Genomic DNA, 19,819 nt, shown 5'->3' on the forward strand with positions numbered 1-19,819 from the left:
TGCTGCTATGTGAGTATGAGGAATTATGAAGACCTGGGAAACAGTACCAAAAACATGAAAAGTAAATACTTATAAATAATAGGTGATGAGAGGACTAAAAGTCGTATTTATGTAAAATAGTTTTACTGTTCAAAAGCCTTGTAGAAATGTAATAAATAACATTATGTGTGTTTGTAATTCAAATAATATCCTTTCAATGCAATAATAAATATTCATTGAACCAAATACTGTTTTAAGGAGCTTGTGAGAAGGGGGAAGGAAGCCGTGTTAGACCTTGGAGTTCAGCAAGCTGTTTCTGCCACCTTTCCTTGTAAATTAAGCCAAGTCATGCTCTCTGTAACTCTGCACCAGTGCTGGCACACTATTCCTTCAGAGAATTACCATTGTGGGGTGAGCAGACAAGTAAAGCACTAAGACCTGAATGAGGGTCCAGCCTCTCACTTCTTCCCCTTCTGAAGACTTACACTAATTGCTCCTTGGTTGAATTGTACTCCATGAGCTACAGGTGCTACATGCACATGTACCATGTGTAGCCCAGATGAATTTTCATAAGGTTGCCTGTCACAAAGATTTTCTCAGGACCATCTCTGCTGTCAGCAGTGAACTGCTGCTCCCTTTCTTGCACTCCACATGGATCAGGAAAGCTGGACTTGCCAGTGTGGGTCACAGAAGAGAGCGACAGAAAAGCTCTGACATCTGTTTATCTCCACTCTGTGTTTATCTTCCCTTTGTGTTAGCATTTTACAGGAGTTTTTAAACCAGCAATTTTATGGCAACCATTTCATTGTATCTTTAAATTTACAGGGCACACAGGAGGCCTAACAGCAACCCTAAAAGAGTAAAACGTTATAGGTAAAAGACAATACACAGTGACAGGAAAATATATGAGCAACCACAGTTACCACTGCAGCTCACATGATCAGAGATTTGTTTCACTCTATTTTTTGGGGGGTTTTATTTCTTTAAACAAATAGTTCTGTGTGGAGTGAAAGCAGTAATGCCTGGTGTCTTCTGGATTTGCATTGGGAGAGGATTGTCCTTGTCTGTTCAAACTGAACTCATATGGTACATCTTCCCTTAGCAGTGGCACTGCTCAGCCCACCTATTGTCAGGAATCCTAAAGAAACTCCATGTATATGACACCGTTATCCACTTAGTCAAGTTTGACTTAATGCCAGTTAAGTTCACAATTCATCAACACAGAAGTGGAGCTGACTGACAGACAAGCAAGTACTGCAGGAGGAACAGCGTAAGCCTTGTTTCCCACAAGTAAAACCATAAGTGTAAAATTACTTCCCAGCATTTTGACTCTGCTAACATTTAACTTGCTTTAAATTAGTTATTTATGAATCTTTCATATATTGCTTTTAATAAATAACTCAAGACTGCATCCAGGATTACAGCAATGCTTTTTGGAAGAGACACCAGGCAGCTGAGTGCAGCCCAGTGAGAAGTGCCATCTGTTGCCTTGTTTTGGCTGCTCCTCAGTAAGGACTGAGGAATTCTCTATGAGTCCCAAAGGGGTCCGAGTCCTGTAATGTCACACCTCTGATTTATTTCAGGTAAGACACATCTTACATCACTGTCATAAGAGTACTGATTAATACTAACAGGCTTCATTCAGTTATTTACTATTATTATAGTTCCAGTATTTTAAGTTTTAAGACAATTTTCAGTATCAGTTTGGAAGAGCCAGCTGTTTCATTTCTGTCAGACTTTACTGAGCCTTAGTTTAAGCTGGCTATTGTTTGAACTACTTATGCTCTAACGTAATTGCAAGTGTGTCTTTAAATGATTAAAATTTAATATCAGTATTCAGACATGGCATAGCTATAACAGCAGAGCTAAACACATTCAAAGTGTAATTTTTGCCTGGGATGGGTAACTCTGAAATTCTGCAGCTCCTGACCCTTTTCACATCCTCCCAGGCACAAGTGACCACAGAGCTGCGCAGACCTGCTGCCAGCTCAGGAGGGCAGGGACCTCAGTTCCCGTTTATTCATGATTACGTTTCTTCATTGGGGACTGGCTGTTTTGCAAGTGTTTCTGATGCTCTGCATCTCTCCGAGCTATGTCCCACCATCGACCATCCGACTGGTAATCTAGAGGTGATGTGTTTTTCTTGAACAACCCGTGACACGAGTATCTCAGTGTGGGCAGAGCCCTAGCTACCGACAGGACAGGATGCCTTCCTGCAGCAGTCTCAGCTGTATGAAGACACATTGAGGTAAGAGCCACAATAGGGTGCTGTGGGATCCCAGGGATGCTCCAGGCTCCCAAAGGATGCCATGGGATGGGTGGAATCCCAGGCATGCTGTGGGTTGAGTAATAGGAAGGCTGTGGGATTCCAAAGTTGCTGTGAAGTGAGTGTATCCTGGGGTGGGGGTGTGGGAGCCTGTGAGTGCAGTGGAATGCCAGAGATGCTATGGGATGAGTGGGACCCATGAGGTGCTGTGGGACCCCAAGGAGCCTGGTGTAGCTGATCAGTGGGGGAGTGGAGGCAGTGGCGATGCGGGGCAGGCACGGGGCTGTGGAGGTGAGAGCCCAGCCAAGGCACATCTGTGGCATGGCAGGATCTGCCAGTGCTGCTTCCTGCACCTCTGCCCCATCGGAACCCACAGGCACCCACCAACTGGTGTCAGTGGACCCAGGGAGGCAGGGTGCAACAGACCCAACAGCTGTTCCTGCCTAGGGGAGCCCAGCTGGGCTGTGCTGGCACTGAGCAAGGCTGAGGGGAGCTGGGAGGTGCTGAGGGAAGCTGAGAGGTGCTGAGGAGAGTTGAGACTCTGAGCAGAGCTGAGAGACACTGAGGGCCGTGAGGGGAGCTGGAAGGTGCTGAGGGCCCTTGCTGAGGGGAGCTGAGGGGCCGTGTGGGGAGCTGAGAGGCGCTGAGGGCCCTGAGGGGAGCTGAGGGGCCATGAGGGGAGCTGGAAGGTGCTGAGGGCCCTGACGGGAGCTGAGGGGCCATGAGGGGAGCTGAGAGGTGCTGAGGGCCCTGAGGGGAGCTGAGGGGCCATGAGGGGAGCTGAGAGGTGCTGAGGGGAGCTGAGGGGCCGTGTGGGGAGCTGAGAGGCGCTGAGGGCCCTGAGGGGCCATGAGGGGAGCTGAGAGGTGCTGAGGGCCCTGAGGGGAGCTGAGGGGCCATGAGGGGAGCTGAGAGGTGCTGAGGGGAGCTGAGGGGCCTTGTGGGGAGCTGAGAGGCGCTGAGGGCCCTGAGGGGCCATGAGGGGAGCTGAGAGGTGCTGAGGGCCCTTGCTGAGGGTGCTGAGGGCAGTGACCAGAGCACTAGTTTCCGTGGCAGCCGGCCCATGTTCCCCTGGCAGCGGTGCTTTCCCTGGCACATTTGCAAGTGAGATGCAGAGAATACTGGCAGGAGCTCAGGTGGCTTTTAATCTTTTATTGCAGCACAGGGAAGGTATGTGGGTAACTAAGGAAATGGGTAGCTACAGCCTCTAAAATGCCTTGTCTGTCAGTGGTGACCCCTTGACCGCTGTGGTATGGATGGGAAAGAACCTCCACATTTAAGAAGTAAATGATTCACTATTACTTTTTTTTTAATATATCCATTGACTTTTTATGTCAAGTAGTCATTATTTTACTCTTGTTCCCCTAGACAGGTAGGATTTGATAGCCTTGCTCTCCACTACACCTTTTAAAGATACCAAGTAAGCATAAGGTGTTCCTCTCCCCTTCTGAAATCCTCATGTCTCAACTCCACTCACAATGTCAAAAACACAGTGTATTCTTAGCTTACATTAATCTGCCACTACTTAGGAGCTGAAAATACCACTTTTCTCATATGTCTGTGATAAAGCATGGACAAGTGGAAGAAGCATTAAAGATTTCTCTTTTGCTCAAGGGGAAGTTTTGCCCCACTGCTGTTCTGCTTGGCTCTCCTTGCTTGTTTTTTAAACACAGAGTTTAGTTTTCCTGACAGTTCAAGATTTCAAATTCAGCTACGACCCTGTATCATGTCTGACCTCCAAAGGCCATTTCATGAGCTTGTGACACAGACCAGAAAGAAGTGAACTGAGGTGAGGAGATACATTTCACGTAGCTAGTAATTTTTCTCCTGCCAATAAGAAGTTACAGTCTGTACCATTAATCTGATCCTGACCTATCAGTGGAAAACCTTTGAATTCATGTTCTACTCACTAGGGAAACCTAGCTATGTTTGTTTGTTTATTTATGGGGGATTTTTATTATTATTCAGGATACCACTTGCAAATAAATGTTCAACCTGAAACGTAGCGTCTGCTATGTGGTTTCAACATGCTGTCTCTAATATAGCATACAGACATTTTAAATGTTAGTAAAATGTGAAAATTATTATTAACAAACTTAATGTAAGCAAAAAAAAATAAATGAGTCTTTTTAAAGTAGTCTTTGAAATCTAGAAATTTTGTATCTAGTGTTTTGCTTTTGTCTTTTATCTTACTTAAACAGGTTGCATCAAAGTAAACCTTTGTGGCTGTGAATAGAGCTTGTTAACATGAAATTCACTGGAATCATCTGCATCCAGGAGCACTATGGAGCTATTTTCAGCATGGAGAGGAAATTATTACATGTGTCTGGTAATAGGAGACAGTATTTCACTGACAGGAAGCTTATACCTCTAACTCCAAAGTGACTGGAAATGCTGGCACTCTGAAAGAAAGAAGTATGAGAGCAGTGGTGACAGGAGGTGGAGGCTATTTTGGATACAAGCTGGGATGTGCTCTTGCCAACACAGGAGCTTCAGTTGTTCTATATGACATACACAAACCTATCTGGGAAATTCCCAGTGGAGCAGTGTGTATCCAGGTATGATATAACATGGTTGTAGTTACTACATGAAAGTGAATTCATTTGCCTTTTCCAGAATCACAGAATGATAGGGGTTGGAAGGGACCTTTAGAGATCATCTAGTCCAACCCATAATGTCTTAGTTTTCACAGAATCCAAATACTTAACTTCAAATTAATGCAAATTTCTATAACCTTTTAAACTCTGAATATCCTACATGAGTTTTGGTCAACTGATTTTAGTGTATCTGAAATAACAATGAAACCTGTAGTACCTTACCTCTCCTCCTGACTCAGAAGAACCCTGAAGTCCTTTGAGTTCTATGGAAGAAAAGTATGATTGTCAGCAAGAACTGAATGGGCCTAGTTGTCAGTCCCAGGATGCACAGGAAGACAGTTACATGAATGTGCTAACCCACTATATGACAAATGCTAACCTGCAGATTGATTTCAAGTCCAAATACCTTTTCTTATGTATTACAGGCAGATGTCAGGGACTATGATGCCATATTTGCAGCCTGTGAAGGTGCCGACTGTGTGTTTCACGTAGCTTCATACGGAATGTCAGGAAGAGAGCAAGTGAGTTCAAATAGTTGCATGTTTCCTCTGTGTGACTGCCCACACTGAGGATCAGAGACTTGATGCTGTAACACTGCATGATAGATTTTATTTCTTCTAATTATCCTGAGAGCCTGAATCCATATCCATGCTGTTTTGGTAAATTGTTCTGTGCAAACTGGTGCTGTCTACAAGCAGTCTGCTTACACTACTGTCTTCCTAGTTGTGAAATTATTCCCTACCCATTAGAGGCTCCACCAACAGCCTGGAAGGGATTTTGAGTTGGAAATGGCATTTAAGAGTTCTGAAATTGTGTAAGGCAAAAAGGAAGACAAGGGAGGCAGAGTCCTCCAAAAACCCTGATCCTTCCCTAAATCTTTCACAACGAACTCCTAGCTGCAAGGTCAGTGGGAGGAACAGCACCTGAGCTAAATTGTAAGTTATTTTCTATAACTAAATTAAAACAATGTCTGTGTTTCAAGTCCTAGTTGGTTGCCTTTAGTGGGAGGTATTTGAGGCAGGACTCTGAGCCACAATTTTTATGATTAGAGTTACAAACACAGCACCACCACCCTTTTCTTACTTTACTGAAGTTCCTTTTATTAAATAATTGCCTTAGCTGGATAGAAAAGCTCATTCAAAGATGTTTGCAGTTGAGCAATGCATACTTGGGATTTGTCACTGAGAACCACTGAAATATGGGTATTTAACCTATTACTGCAAGATGTATCATCATTGGAAATGTGTGTTCAGGAGCACCATCATTCTCTTTGCTTCAAGCAAGCTAGGCTGTTAAAGTGCAAGAGAAATACATAGTTGAAACAATTGTTATTTGACTTCTTGAATTCTGAAAGAGCAGTCTAAATGATCTTTTTTGTAATTAAAGCACTAAACTTGTTACTTCTATTTGGGGACATTTGTAACGGTCCTCTATTGAATTTAAACTGTAGTATTATTATTATTATTAAATGTACAATTTCTTTATTTACCTAGCTGCACAGAGAAGAGATTGAAACTGTGAACATTCATGGAACAAGATTCATCATTGATGGTATGTGTCTAACCTTGCCATTGGGTGTTAGTATAGCATGTCAAAATGTTATACCACTTAGAAAAGGCCAGTTGGCTTTATAGCACACAGTATTTTTTACCAAATACTTTACATTGTTGGCAGAAGATAAGGAAGAATGTCATGGAGAGTGTTTCTTAAATGCTTAGTTCTGCTATGGAGTGTGAAATGAGAGCCAGCACTGTAGCTTTTTGTAATCATGTTTGACCTGATGTCAGGATCTGTGTCCATGTAAGGAGTTAACTATTTCCATGTGTATTTTGTAGCAGCACACTTCATTGCTATCTAATGCAGCCCTTGAAGCAGGTGGCCTTGTAGCCAGCTGCCTATCTGGAGCCGCCTCAGCAGGCTGGCAGCAGCCATCCCAGGGCCACCGAATTAGCCCACAGCATCCACGTTAGGATGTGCCAGATTATAAAGCACTTCCTCCTACACTGATGTGTTCCCTTTAAATATGCTTTGCATTTTAAGCCACCCAATCATAACATGGAAATATTTGCTCTTTTACTATTTAATGGTTTCTCAGTAAAAGCTCATACAAACTCTTTCAGCATAATGTTTCATTTTCCCACTAAACTAATTTACTTTATGCATTGCTGTAGCCTGCAAACAAAGGAACATTGCTAGATTGATATACACCAGTACAGTAAATGTGGTGTTTGGAGGGCTTCCTATTGAAGATGGCGATGAGGAAACTGTGCCATACTTTCCTATAGAAAAGGTATTTTAGTTATATTATATTTTCAGGCTTCCTCTTTCTTTACTTTCTTGTTTATAAAAAAGCCTGGAGTATTCACAACCATGTTTTGCCTGATACCAGCATCCAGGTACAAGAAAGAAAAAAGAAAGCTCTTTACACTCTTTGTAGGTGTTCTCTACAACCTTGACACATCAGGTTTATGGACATTGCAGTATATATTTCTTTGTTTCCTATCAAGTCCTTGGTTTTGGAAAATAATTCATACAGTGTCCTGTTAACATTAATGAAATTCCACCTGGACACGGGGATTGTGTTATATGGCTCGGTGCCTCTTTAGACATCTATTATTGATATGAATTGTCTGTTTCTCCCTTATTGAAGATGATATATATAGAGCATAGAGCTGATATAGGAAAACAGCCCATTTTTATATGTTTTTATTGCATTTATTTAAAAAGGAGAAAGTAGTTCTGGGTGCTTTGCATACACGGTTGGGTCTTGCGAGCGTCCTCGCTCCATGAAGTGCTTCACAGTCTTTCAAGAAGTAGAGTTGGGTAGGGAAAATATTGAATATGATTTTACATAATATATAAAATAACATTTTCTCTGGGACAGTGCCACAAGAAAGTGATCAGGACATTGTAATGTCTTCAAAACTTGGCTTTTGACTTGCCCATTACCTGAAAAAGAAATCCAGATTACAAAGTAGTGATCAGTTACATTCTTGGCAGCATTCAAAGCATACATATATTTATTGCTTCTCAAATGTGCTGAAATTAATTAAGTGCATTTGCATAAACAAAAAAGCTTGCTTAACTTGGCAATATGCATGTGGTTTATCCTAAACTAATACCCTTTGGCTTCTGTATGTTGAGGTCTTTGTTACCATCTGTTAAGTGAAAACTAGTGGAAAAAAGATGCCACTCTGCCTTATCATCTCAAGAACAGATAAAAACATATTTGCTTTTTCTCTGTAGCATGTTGATCATTATTCCAGAACCAAATCAATTGCAGAACAAATGGTACTAGCAGCTAATGGAACTCCACTAGCAGGTACTTCTGTCTTTTCAATGAATTGATAGTGGAATTTACTCATCCTCCTCTTCTTTCTCACTAACATCTTGTATCAGTCTTCCAGTGGACAAGATTGTCCAGCAATTGTAAATTCAAGTTATTGACATACCGACACAAACAAAAAGATTTTCATTTAAAAATCCCTTTTAGTTGTTTTTAGTTCCCAGATAGTTTTTAGTTCATAAAAGGTTTTAACATGGCAGCAATGAGTGTTAGTTTAAAAGATAAAGACAGCTAGAAATGAAACAAAACCAAGTATTTCACTGTATTATGCAACATAAGTAAAACATGAATGATGATTAAATTGTTAAATTGATTAAATCCTCCCCCCAGTTATATATTAAAATCTGAAGAAGCCACCTGATACTATAGCCCAGAATTATTTATTAGTGCTTCCCAAAGTTTTCCATGTTGAGAAGGTCAGTCATACACTTGAATACTTAAGCTCACCTGAGACACTATAACTGCCAGTGCAAAACAAATTAATGTAAAGTGCAACATGATTCTACATGACCAAGTGATACTGAGCTAAATTTAGCCTTGGACACAGAAAGACTCTCTTCACTTGATAGCTATATGAGAGTTATATAAGGCTACAAAGTCATTGATGAGCATTCCATCCCAACACAATTATTTTGTTTAAAAACTAAAAGGCTTTTTTCCTAATTTCTTCAGCAGCTCTTCACATGAATGACACTCTCAATTTTAGGAGCAATACACAGTTCTGCAATGAAATACACAGTTTCTGTCAATGAAATTAGAACTAGTCAGTGTTCCAAACATCCCATTTTGATCCTGTGCCATAGCAGGATTGAGTATTTTGCATGTTTCTGAGTACTTGCATGTTTTCTTAGTACTACTAATAACAGTAGGGGATGAACCAGCCAACTGATAAACTAGGAAAGTGATTACTTTCTCCCACTGAACTGATCAAGAGCTTCTACAGCTGTTCTAGTGGGAGCTGTCTGTGCCTACTGTGGAGAGAACCTTTCAGCTCTACCTTGTATGACTAGCAAGTCATTGTTTCCCATCCATAATTTCGTATAAATAACTTACTTCAGCAAACTCATCACCACAGTTGGCACATTCTTTCACTGCTTTGACACAGAGACAAAGGGGACTGGTTAGAAAGAGATTTTGAAATATCTGGTCATTTCTAGGAATCTGATGAAGCTGGCAGGACTTCTCTGTATCTTACCTTGCTATTTTGCATGTTCTTTCAACCTAATATCCAGCTGCTGATTCAACACTTTTTGATATGTGTTAGTTTTTAAGATGGTGAAGTTAATTTATTTCAGAGTGAGTTCTGCTACCACAGTCTTTGGTTCGTACAAAGATACAACATAGTCCTGTGAAAGTCACTTAAGAATGTTCTTATCAATCCTTCTAGGAGGTGGAATACTCTATACATGTGTTCTTCGCCCACCAGGAATCTATGGACCAGAAGAGCAAAGACACTTGCCAAGGCTAGCAGTATGTATTTTAATTGTTTAATCAGCAGAAAGTTCTATGACATACAACAGAATCACTTATTTGTGTTATAAATTGACTGAACTTCTCATTGGGTAGCAATGCAACAATTCAGCTGTCTGCTGAGGATATTATAACTTTGTTCACATGCACTATATTGTAAAGAATATACAGTACATTAAAAAAGCCTCTTTTTTGTAATACAAACACGTGTAAGTCCAGCTTCATAATGAAATGCTTACTAGTGTTATAAGATTCAGGCCAATCTGTGATAATTCAAATGCCTGTTTGCATGCAACTTTCACCAAATGGTTTAAAATATTAATGAAAATAAATACATCCAAATATCTTCTTTCCAGTGTCAACTATTAAAGGCTTTCACTATCCAATGAAACAAGTTAAAGAGTAGAAAGCATCTTCTGCTACAATAGGTTACAAAAGGGCAAACAGCTGAGGTGCTCACAGTTTACTCTTCTTCATTTGTCTTTCAATTGTACACCTAGTACATGGTTCAGAATGCAATCCCTGTAGAATTATATGAGTCAGTTTTAAAAGCATCAGTCCAATATAAAGTTGCACACAGCTTTAAGGAACAAATAGACTCAAGATTTTGATTTGTAGCTCAGGTAGGGAATGATATTGAAATCAGCTGAAATAAACTTTATCACCTTCTAAATTGAATAATTTTTTAAATGGCAAATGTCATTTCAGTTAAACTCCAGATGGGGCATTTAGCACCTGAAAAAAATCCAAACTGTAGTGGTTTTAAATTTCCATTTTTACACTTATTTGTGATGAGCTCTTTGTAAGACGACACAACTGTCACATTTAGCAGTCTCTAAAATGTCCCTGTTAAATGCAAAATGTGACATGTAACATTATGATCCATTTTTTCACAGCCAAAACTAATTTTTCATTTTGATCCTGTCTTGTTAATACTTTTGGATCATTCAGAACTGTATTTTACCTTTCCATACAATATTTTACTTATCCTTGGAATAGACTTGTACACTTTGTAAATTCAGGACATATCATGTTCAATGTGCTCTTTGATCCTTCTTCACAAGCAATATTTTTAGAGCTCTCTGCACTTCTCTCACTTCTTTTTTATTGATTCAAGGGATGGTAAATAGAGACAAACCTGCATTTAGCTGGACAATAAAGTGCACTGTACCTCATTTTAAACCCCATTTTGCTTTGGTTTCATGTTTGTTTATGTCTACAGAAGAATATTGAGAGAGGGCTGCTTAGCTTCAAGTTTGGGGATCCTTCTGCTAAAATGAACTGGGTACATGCAGAGAATCTTGTGCAAGCTCAAATTCTAGCTGCTGAAGCTCTCACCCCTGAAAAGAACTACATAGCTGTAAGTAACAATAAAAGCACCACAGTTTTCATTTGCCAGTGGATCCTGCCACTAGAGTAATGGTACAATATTATCCTGCACTATAGTAACTGCAGTAGTAGCAGTAATTAATGTCCTTTAGCTTACATCGTCATCTGAGTCCTTAGTTTGCAAATGTGCCACAAACAGTGTGGGACCTGGCATCATTGGCTGTGCAGTGTGTTAAGAGTTGGAATATGTACTTCTGTAAGAATATCTCCATCTTTGCATTCTTGCAATCTAATATTTGCCATTTCTGGGAGATGAGCAATGACTGTTTGCTATGTTCAGAAACGAAATTGGAAGTTCAGGCAGTTTTATCCCCTGTTCCTTTGGGTATAGATCCAAACTTCATGTTGTGAGCTGTGATAATCAGTCTTCCCTTACTATGTGCAAGTAGAAGCACATTTTATTGGGCTTATTGGTTCTACAAATAATTATAACTGTTTTCCTCCTTGTAAAAACAGGGGTTTATTTGACCTGGAGGCACTACCTTTCAAGTATATTAGAAAGATTGTCAAAGTAAACTACTTTTTCTAAAACTGTAAAAGCACAAAGGGAAGAGGTATCTTATGCTGTGCTTGCACAGATGGAGTCTGCCTTAACCAGACAGAGAGCACAACACATCCCACCCTTTGATAAATAGGCGTTAGCAGCACAAGTCAGACACGGCACTACTCTCTGTGCATTGAGCAACCTCTGCTTACCCAGTAGAGCCACTCTGTAACAGATGCTTCATAGCCAGGCACATTACTCACACAAACCACTTGACCACTAATTTCACTGCATGCCTTAGTGCAACTGATCAAAACACGTGCAGATACTTTGTGGGTTTGTGGGTACATCCGTGTGTATTTTATATTGCTGTGTTATTTTTAAGCTCTTCATAAGGTGTGAGATAAAGAGAAAGAAGTCAGGATACACACAGTATTATTTTTACTAACTTGTCTCTCCCTCTTTAACAGAGTGGCCAGGTGTATTTCATTAATGATGGCGAAAAATTCAACCTTTTTGAATGGTTAACTCCACTTGTACGTACAATATCTACTGTAGCTCCAAATGCATTAGTTTCTTTGAGTGTTGTACAACTCCAGCTTTTGAGTGCATGTAACTACATTTGGTATGTTTGCTTTGGGTGTAAGAGTCCCATTCAGAATCTGAGTTTAATTCCTGCTTGAAGCTCAGTGTGATTAGCGTCATACCAAAGCCTACGTTAAATACTACATTAAAGTAACTGTCTTCACTGAGATCAAAGGACCATCGAAACCAGCATCCCTATTACCTTAACTTCTCAGGCATGCATCTGCTAACAGGGGTTATTTTGAGCAGACAAAAACTAGAAATAGTAATTATCAATCTATAATGTAATATACATTCCTTTTGAAAGATCATTTTATTGTTAACGATGGGCTCAAACCCATAAATGTGTCACAGTGTTAAATTAGGTATCGGCACACTGTGACATTTTGATCAACTATTACAAACTTTGTTTTTCCTTTATTAAGATTGCCACTTGAAAATTACCCAGGTGCCTGAATGTGACATTTAAGGGGAATCCCCTGGAAAATGAAAACTTACACAGTAACAGCCATGATGGTTTTATCTGTTCTGTCATTAAATATTTCCACCAATATCTCCTGTATTGATACTTTAAAACTTGTTTGAGGTTTCTGGTTTTTTTCACTGTTTTATAAATTTCTTTCAGTTTGAAAGATTAGGTTGCAGTAAACCATGGATACGTATTCCCACTTCCTTAGTTTATGCATCAGGTAAAAATACTTTATCAACATTTCTTTCTTGTCCTCACTACCCTCATTCCTAATTGTAATACTATGATTGGGCTTCTTTTCATTTGCCCACAATTTTCAGTTTCATGTGTAAAAATGATATGCTGTGGGCTCATCTAGTGTGCAGCAGTCAGGGGTGAAGTTCAGCTTTGCACAGTGTGTTGAAATCCGAATCATCTCTACTTAAGACCCACAGGAACAGCTTTTAGGTAGGACTTCCCTGTTGTACAACTTGGTGGAGTTAATGGCATAAATAGAAAAAGTTAAATCTAAAACTCCATGTCTTCATGAATTACACTACAGAAAAGAGTATCTGCTTGGCTGCATGATTGTCTCCAGAGTCGACTCCCACGTGCAGCTAAGACACAATCCCCCTTGGAATAATTTGTTGTTACCACATTTTTTATAGAGCCTCATGACATTTTCACTAGACCTGTCACCAGCTCTCCAAACCCTAATTCAGGCTGACTGAAGTTTTAAGTTTAAATTCAACCCCTTGTGACCAAGTAGCCCTGCTGCTGTTAGTAACAATGCCCTGAGCCCTTAGGTATGTGATTATCCTTTGTTATCAAGGTCAGTGTGAGATATACCAAAACCATAATGGTTCATCAATTTACTGCTCTTAAGCAGAATTTTTTTGTTACACAGCCACGATAATGGAATATCTTCACCTGATGCTGAAGCCGTTTGTTGAACTGTCCCCGCTGCTGACCAGAAATGAGGTAAAGTCTTTGTAAACTCCTCTTGATTCTCACAGGATGCACACATCCACGTTAATACTGAGGTACGACTTAAGATGAAGTCTGTAGAAAGTAAAATCCACCCAGTACTACTTCAGCCTCCAGTTTCCAGACCAAATGCACGCATTATAAATGTTTTAGGCAACATATGATGCTCATTACATGTGAAAAGGTCAGAGCTCATGCTTGCAATCGGGGAGAGGATGCTTCAGCTCCTCCATTCCAAGGCCCAGGATCCTTTGAGGCTTTGGTCACTTGGGCCCTCATTCTGAAGATATTTAGGCACCGCAGAGGGGGCTGTTATCTGCCACCTTAGGTAGAATCATAGTGCAGAACACTTTTGGTGGGTGTTTTCAATGTTAGAAGACTGCTTTGCAGGGTTTACTGCCTCTCTGGGCATTAAAGATTCTCCTTTTGAGTGAATGATTTTAAAGGTAATGTGACCTATGACAACAGGACATGAATACAATAGTGTGGGCTGGGTTTTTATTTTACATATCCTTTGACTGTGTCTTTGCTACCATTTAGAGACTGTGTTCCAATTTCCTAGGTGTTCATATTTTTGTATGTTGACTCTTCTGCCCTGCAGGTACAGAACATTTCTATCACTCATACATTCCGAATAGACAAGGCACGGAGTCAGCTAGGGTACAGCCCAGAGAAGTTTGCATTTGCTGATTCCGTGGACCATTACATTAAAACAAGAACAGAAGCCCAGAATGATCACATCTTCCTCAAAGTTTTGCTTTCTTTATTTGTTAGCTTGAGTTTGATCTTTCTTTCTTTAAGATTTGATGGCCTTTCAGTTTTGCATTTTTTTAAAGAAACACAACACTGATTTGCATGAACTGCAGGTACTTGGTCACAGTTCAATCATTCTGATGCCCACGACAGTTACTGGTCCCCATGCAATAAATGGGCAGCTGCAATTTTGGTTTTAAATCTAAAAATAACAGATCACTAGCTGTACTGGAGAAATTAAGGTACAATTATGGCCAAATCACTGAAACACACTGGAGTCGAGATTGTGGCATCTATTTCTTTCTCACCATAAAACACGTTCCCAAATTGACTACTGAAATGCATGAGAACCTGCACAAAGAAAAGAGCCTCCAGTGCTTCCCCTGGGAAGAAAGATGGCTCATAGGAGAAAGACTGCACCAAGCTGCTGCCACAGCTCACTGCCCTGGGGAGCCGAGGAGCCAGCAAAGCACCAGACGGGGCAGACTGGTGTAAATAAAACGTACCAGCCATGCAGAGAGTTCACACCGTGTGAATTTCTGTTGTGAATTTACTGTATCACTGCCTATGAGGGAAAATAAAAGTGTACCTGAAACTTCGCTGCTGTCAGTCCTGTGGCCCCGTGCCGACCGGTTCCCCATCCCATCCCTGGGGTGCAGCAGTTCAGAGGCTTAGCAGGTACCTGCACGAATGGCTTTTCATCAGTCAAGACTGTGTATTTTAGTTGAAGTGGAAGTTAGTAACCAAGTTACATTAGTTAAGTGCATTTGTGTTACATTAATCTGCCACTATGGGTTGCACTAGTCTTTGTGCTGCTTCCTTTACCTCCTGTAGTTACTCGGGACAACAAACAATACAGATCATTTGCTTATCCACTGAACTTTAGACCTATTTTTGCACCTAATTTCTGAAGCACAGCAGTTGTACTGAGCAAATTCCTCCACTAAAGAGAACAATGCACTTTTGAATTATTGTCCAGCAAAAAATGAGCCTAAAATAAGAGGTGGAGAGGAAGACCCCACTCCTGCCCCTCTGCCACTCATGCTGGCTATTTACCGCAGAATTCTCCCTCCTCTCTGCACCTTTTCCCGGAGAGAACGAGCAAGAGCACAATGCAAACGTGCAGAGAGCTTGGGAAGGGAGATGAGACAGGAGAGCTAGAGGAATCGAAGCCGTGGGAGGCAGTAACCACAGCTGGATTTGAGAATTCCGGAGAAGGCGGGAGCACTTCGTCCTCGCCTCAGTTCAGGGCAGGCAGCGCCCCGGGTGCAGGTGTTGGAACCCAAACATAGCCCGGGAAGGTGGAACCGCCAAAGTGGTGTTTCTGGTGTTATTTTTTGTCCCTAAGTGCAGCCGCTTACCCTCGGTACATACCCCAACTGCCCTGGCACCTCCACCCGTCCCGAGCGGCCGCTGCGCGCCGTGCCCGGCCGTGCCGGGGAGGGCCGCTCCGCCCCCGGGCCACCACCTACTCGCCGCCAACGCGTTCTCTTGGGTCGGGCGGCGAAGACAAGCCACCGCGGCGGCGACAAAAAAACAACTTGGCAGCGGTGGGATTCGAACCCACGCCATCGAAATGACTGGAGCCTAAATCCAGCGCCTTAGACCACTCGGCCACGCTACCGCCTGGGTGCTCAGGCGCCCGCCAGGCCTCTTTCACGGGGGCGACACCGCCGCTCTCCACACCCGCCCCCGCAGGCTGCCCACTTGTGTCCCCGCTACCGCAAGACCCGGCGGCGGGGCCGGTCGGCGCCTCCCTCCCCTGGAAACGCGACCGCCGCCGCGGGCGGGGCCTCCTGGGCCTCCGGCGAACGGCTCCGCGGCCGCGGGGGCGCCATCGGCCACCGGCCCCGCCCCACTCTCCAACGGCTGCCCGCGGCCCGGCAGAGGGCGCTGCTGCCCCGCGCCCGCCATCTGCTGCACACGTGGCCCGGGCACGGCTCGCGCTGCCGCTGCCCCGCAACGGGCCCCGCGCCGGCTCTGGGCGGCCTGGCCGCCGCAGCCTCAGCGCCTCGGCGGGACACCTCGGCGGGACACCTCGGCGGGACACCTCGGCGGGACACCTCGGCGGGACACCTCGGCGGGACACCTCGGCGGGACGGCAGCCGCGGCGCAGCGCCAGCTGGTCCTGGGGCGGGCTTTGCCTCGGCGGCGGGGTTCCACCACGCCAGGGACTGCCGTGCCGTGGCCGCGCTGGGTGTTTTTTGCAGCCGCAGCCTTCCCTGTCAGGAACAGCGTCGGGTGTGCGCCCCGCCCCACCTGCAGGAAGCCCCCGGCCTTCTGATGCACTTGATAAAATGGAATTTTCCTTTCACCAGGAACAAGGAGACGAGTGTCTTGGGAAACAGGTTCTGGTGGTTAGAAGAAGGGGTTAATGCCCAGGCTCGAGTAACAGCGATTAGGGTGGGATGCCCATGAATCAACAGCCTCATTGCCTGACCCTGACTGCTCTGTATCCTTGAAGAGGGACCAGAGACTGATAAGGAGGGAACCTCATGCCCCTGAAGGCCCAAAGGCTGAAGGTGCCAAATTAGCATGAAGTCAGCAAACATCTGCAGCAACTGGGGGAAAGGTAAAGGTGTCGGGAGAGCACGACCATCAGCTCACAGCTCACCTACCCAGACACAAGAGGGTGGAGGAAATTAACTGAGCATGTGTACTCGTTTACATACTGGGCCAAGGACTAGGAACTAAGCACTAAATAGAGCAACAATACATACATATTAGAATATAGTCTGTGCTAAAATTTTGTGATACATACAGCACAGGAGGTATTGTTGGGGTGTGCTGGCTTTGTGGCGTACCACCCAGCAACCATAGCTACACAAATACACAGTAAAATATCTCTGCTCAGTGTGTGTATATTGGTATCTCACACACAGGGTAAATAACCCCACTTTTGGGGTATCATCTTTCCCAGCTTCTCTGCAGGGTGCAGGAGCCCCCTGGCCCATTGCCCATACAGTTGCCAGCACACTGCTGGGCCAGTGACCTTCCCAGCCAGCTGCTGACTTGGCATCACCATGTGTCTTCAGCTGAACCATTCCCACCCAGAGTGGGAGGCCCTGGGCTGCCTTTATCTTCGTGCTGCTCTGCATGGAGCTGCAGAAGCCGGTACAAGGCAGAGCTAGTGTACATGGCTCATCTTGCCACATCAGTGCCTCACATACCTGCTGCTGCTGAGCTTGGGCGTGCTGTGAGCAGGTGCTTTTCCTGTCCACCTCAATAAGGGAGCTGGGCTTGGCAGCCAGAGCCACCAGATTCAAGCTGTCAGTGGTGAGTAGAACAACAAGTTCTTATTCTGGGAATGCTGCAGGATTTGTGTAATTATTTTGTGGACAGAGATAAAAACATCAGAATGAAATGCTGTGCAGTTAGTACAGAGAAATTATGTTACCATTGCTCTTCCCAAGAAAGTCACACACTGGTACTTTCATGCGTGTATCTTACCTGCACTTACCACATGGCTTAAGTCAGGTGTGTGACTCTGTCATAGGAGTATGTTAGCACAAATTGTTGAGAGAATCAGTTTATTTACAGGCAATTTTTCATCTGGATTTTCAAGTGAATGCAGAACAAAATTTCTCTGAAAGTTAGTATTATCTGTGGTGTGCTTTCCTGTTTCCTTTCAAAAAACATCGTTCCCTAAACCAGCAATTTCTCAACAGAACATATTTAACACAAGCATAATGGACTTTTGCAAGCTTCAGTACTGTTGGAAACAAGTACATGCATTGCTGAGCATAATAAATGAAAGAATAACATGCTAGACTTGCAGGTCACTGATTTCCTAGGTTGCCATTTCAAACAAAACCAATGTGAATTAAATTCCTCCCTTAAGGAATATAATAGGTAACATCTAAATAGAAAATGAGAACTAGAAGATGCAGCATATTGTGGCTAATATTTAATTCCAATATATATCGTTAGGATTTCATCACACACTTTGTTGTCATCACTGAAAATAATTACATCAGGACACCAGAGCTGTCTTATTTAAAAGCATGAGAAACACATAGCTTGAGACAGTATAACCTAACTATGTTCCTAATATAGCAGAACACTCTCCATGAGGATATATAACTTCATACAGCTGTATGCCATGGGGTCCCTTGTAGCCTTAGTTATTCTTGTGACTTGTTCAGTTGTGCTCACATATCATACCAGTAACCATATTCCACACTTATCAGTACCTTGCAGTAACAGATTATTTTTAAACCATTATCAACACCTTTTTATGCTGTGGGAACCAGGCATCTGGCTTCTACCAGGCTTTCAGAATTAGAGGAGTCTGCCCTCTTCCCAGGTGCTGCTGTGAGACATCCTGTCAGCAGCCCCCCAGGTGCAGTACTCCAGGGGAGATGCACATTCTAGTGCTGATGGGGCAAAGCAGCTCAGTTTTCAGTAACTGTTAATATTTACAACAGTGATGTGTAGCTGTGTGATGAATAGAGCCTCAGAGGTTTTCTGCACAGTCCACAAATGTTGTAGATGTGTTTAATTTGACCTTAAACTCTGTGGGAATTTGAGGCTACCCAGAAATGCACCCTTAGGAAGCAACATTAAATAAAGGTTCAGTCAAGTCTCTGCTTTATATTCTCAAAGTAGCACTGCACCCTCGGCATAGTGCTGGAAACTGCTGCCAAGTTATAGGTACCCTCACATTGCAGGCAGCTTTCCTGCACACATGTGCTGCTCCCTCCAGTTCCCAAGCTAAAGCTACAGTTTAATTTATGTAAGTAATGGTGGTGGTAGGCGGGTGTTCCTGGCAAAGAGTCACTGCATCTGCTCCGGGTGATTGTAATTAAATATTAGTAATCTTTCTCCTGAAGATTATCTCAGCACTAGTGTTGCAGCAGCATTTCTCTGTGTTGCCTCCATCTCTTTGGAGAGACCAGGAATTCTTCTCTCTTTGGTGCTGCAAGAGACATTGATCTGTCACAAAGGATCTACTTCTGTTTTCCATCTGGTAAAAAGCACTAGAATTATTTACATTAATACAATATTCAAGGGCAGTGAAAGGAGGGACAGACTCTTTGCTGGCTGACAAGTAATACAATTGAGCCAGAACCTATTTATATTAGTTTCTATGTAACCCATGAAAGGATAAGGAGTTTCATTTAAATTTTCCACAAGTACTAGCTTGAGGAAAAGCTTAAACATGCATGTTTTCGACCCAGAAAGACAGTGTTTTAGGAAGAAAAGACAACATGGGTGATAAGAGGAAATCTCAGGCCTTTGGAACTTGAAATGTGGTGCATGCTTCTACCATTTCTCATGGGGAAACTAAGTGCTGTGTAATTCAATTTAGCTGAAAAGGCCAACCTGAAGGACCCAGAGCACTCACAGACCACACAGTCACTGCCTGTGTCAGCTCCCTGCCTTCCCCCTGGGCTGGGGTCTTTGAAGGGCTGCCATGTGGTGGGACCTTATCGTGGGAGCACCTGCCCCGGGAAACAAGGCCCTCTTTTAGCTCCAAACCCAAAGGAAGCAGAAAGGAAACTGGGATGCTGCT

At 43.0% G+C, this 19,819-nt stretch overlaps 1 protein-coding gene and 1 non-coding gene across 2 annotated transcripts; one reads left to right on the forward strand and one right to left on the reverse strand.

Moving 5' to 3' along the window:
• Positions 1–4,492: 4,492 nt before the first annotated feature.
• On the forward strand, positions 4,493–14,401 carry LOC104558893 (putative short-chain dehydrogenase/reductase family 42E member 2). The gene is given in 12 exon segments (XM_010203644.2): positions 4,493–4,607; positions 4,610–4,803; positions 5,268–5,363; positions 6,336–6,393; positions 7,014–7,132; positions 8,089–8,164; positions 9,576–9,658; positions 10,881–11,018; positions 12,002–12,067; positions 12,742–12,805; positions 13,472–13,545; positions 14,153–14,401. Coding segments are annotated over 12 exon segments (1,332 nt in total).
• A 1,445-nt stretch (positions 14,402–15,846) lies between these two features.
• On the reverse strand, positions 15,847–15,928 carry TRNAL-UAG (transfer RNA leucine (anticodon UAG)). The gene has a single exon. It is a non-coding gene; the product is annotated as a tRNA-Leu (tRNA).
• Positions 15,929–19,819: the final 3,891 nt, after the last annotated feature.

This window comes from Colius striatus, chromosome 3 (genome assembly GCF_028858725.1).
Source record: "Colius striatus isolate bColStr4 chromosome 3, bColStr4.1.hap1, whole genome shotgun sequence".
Taxonomy (NCBI): Eukaryota; Metazoa; Chordata; class Aves; order Coliiformes; family Coliidae; genus Colius; species Colius striatus.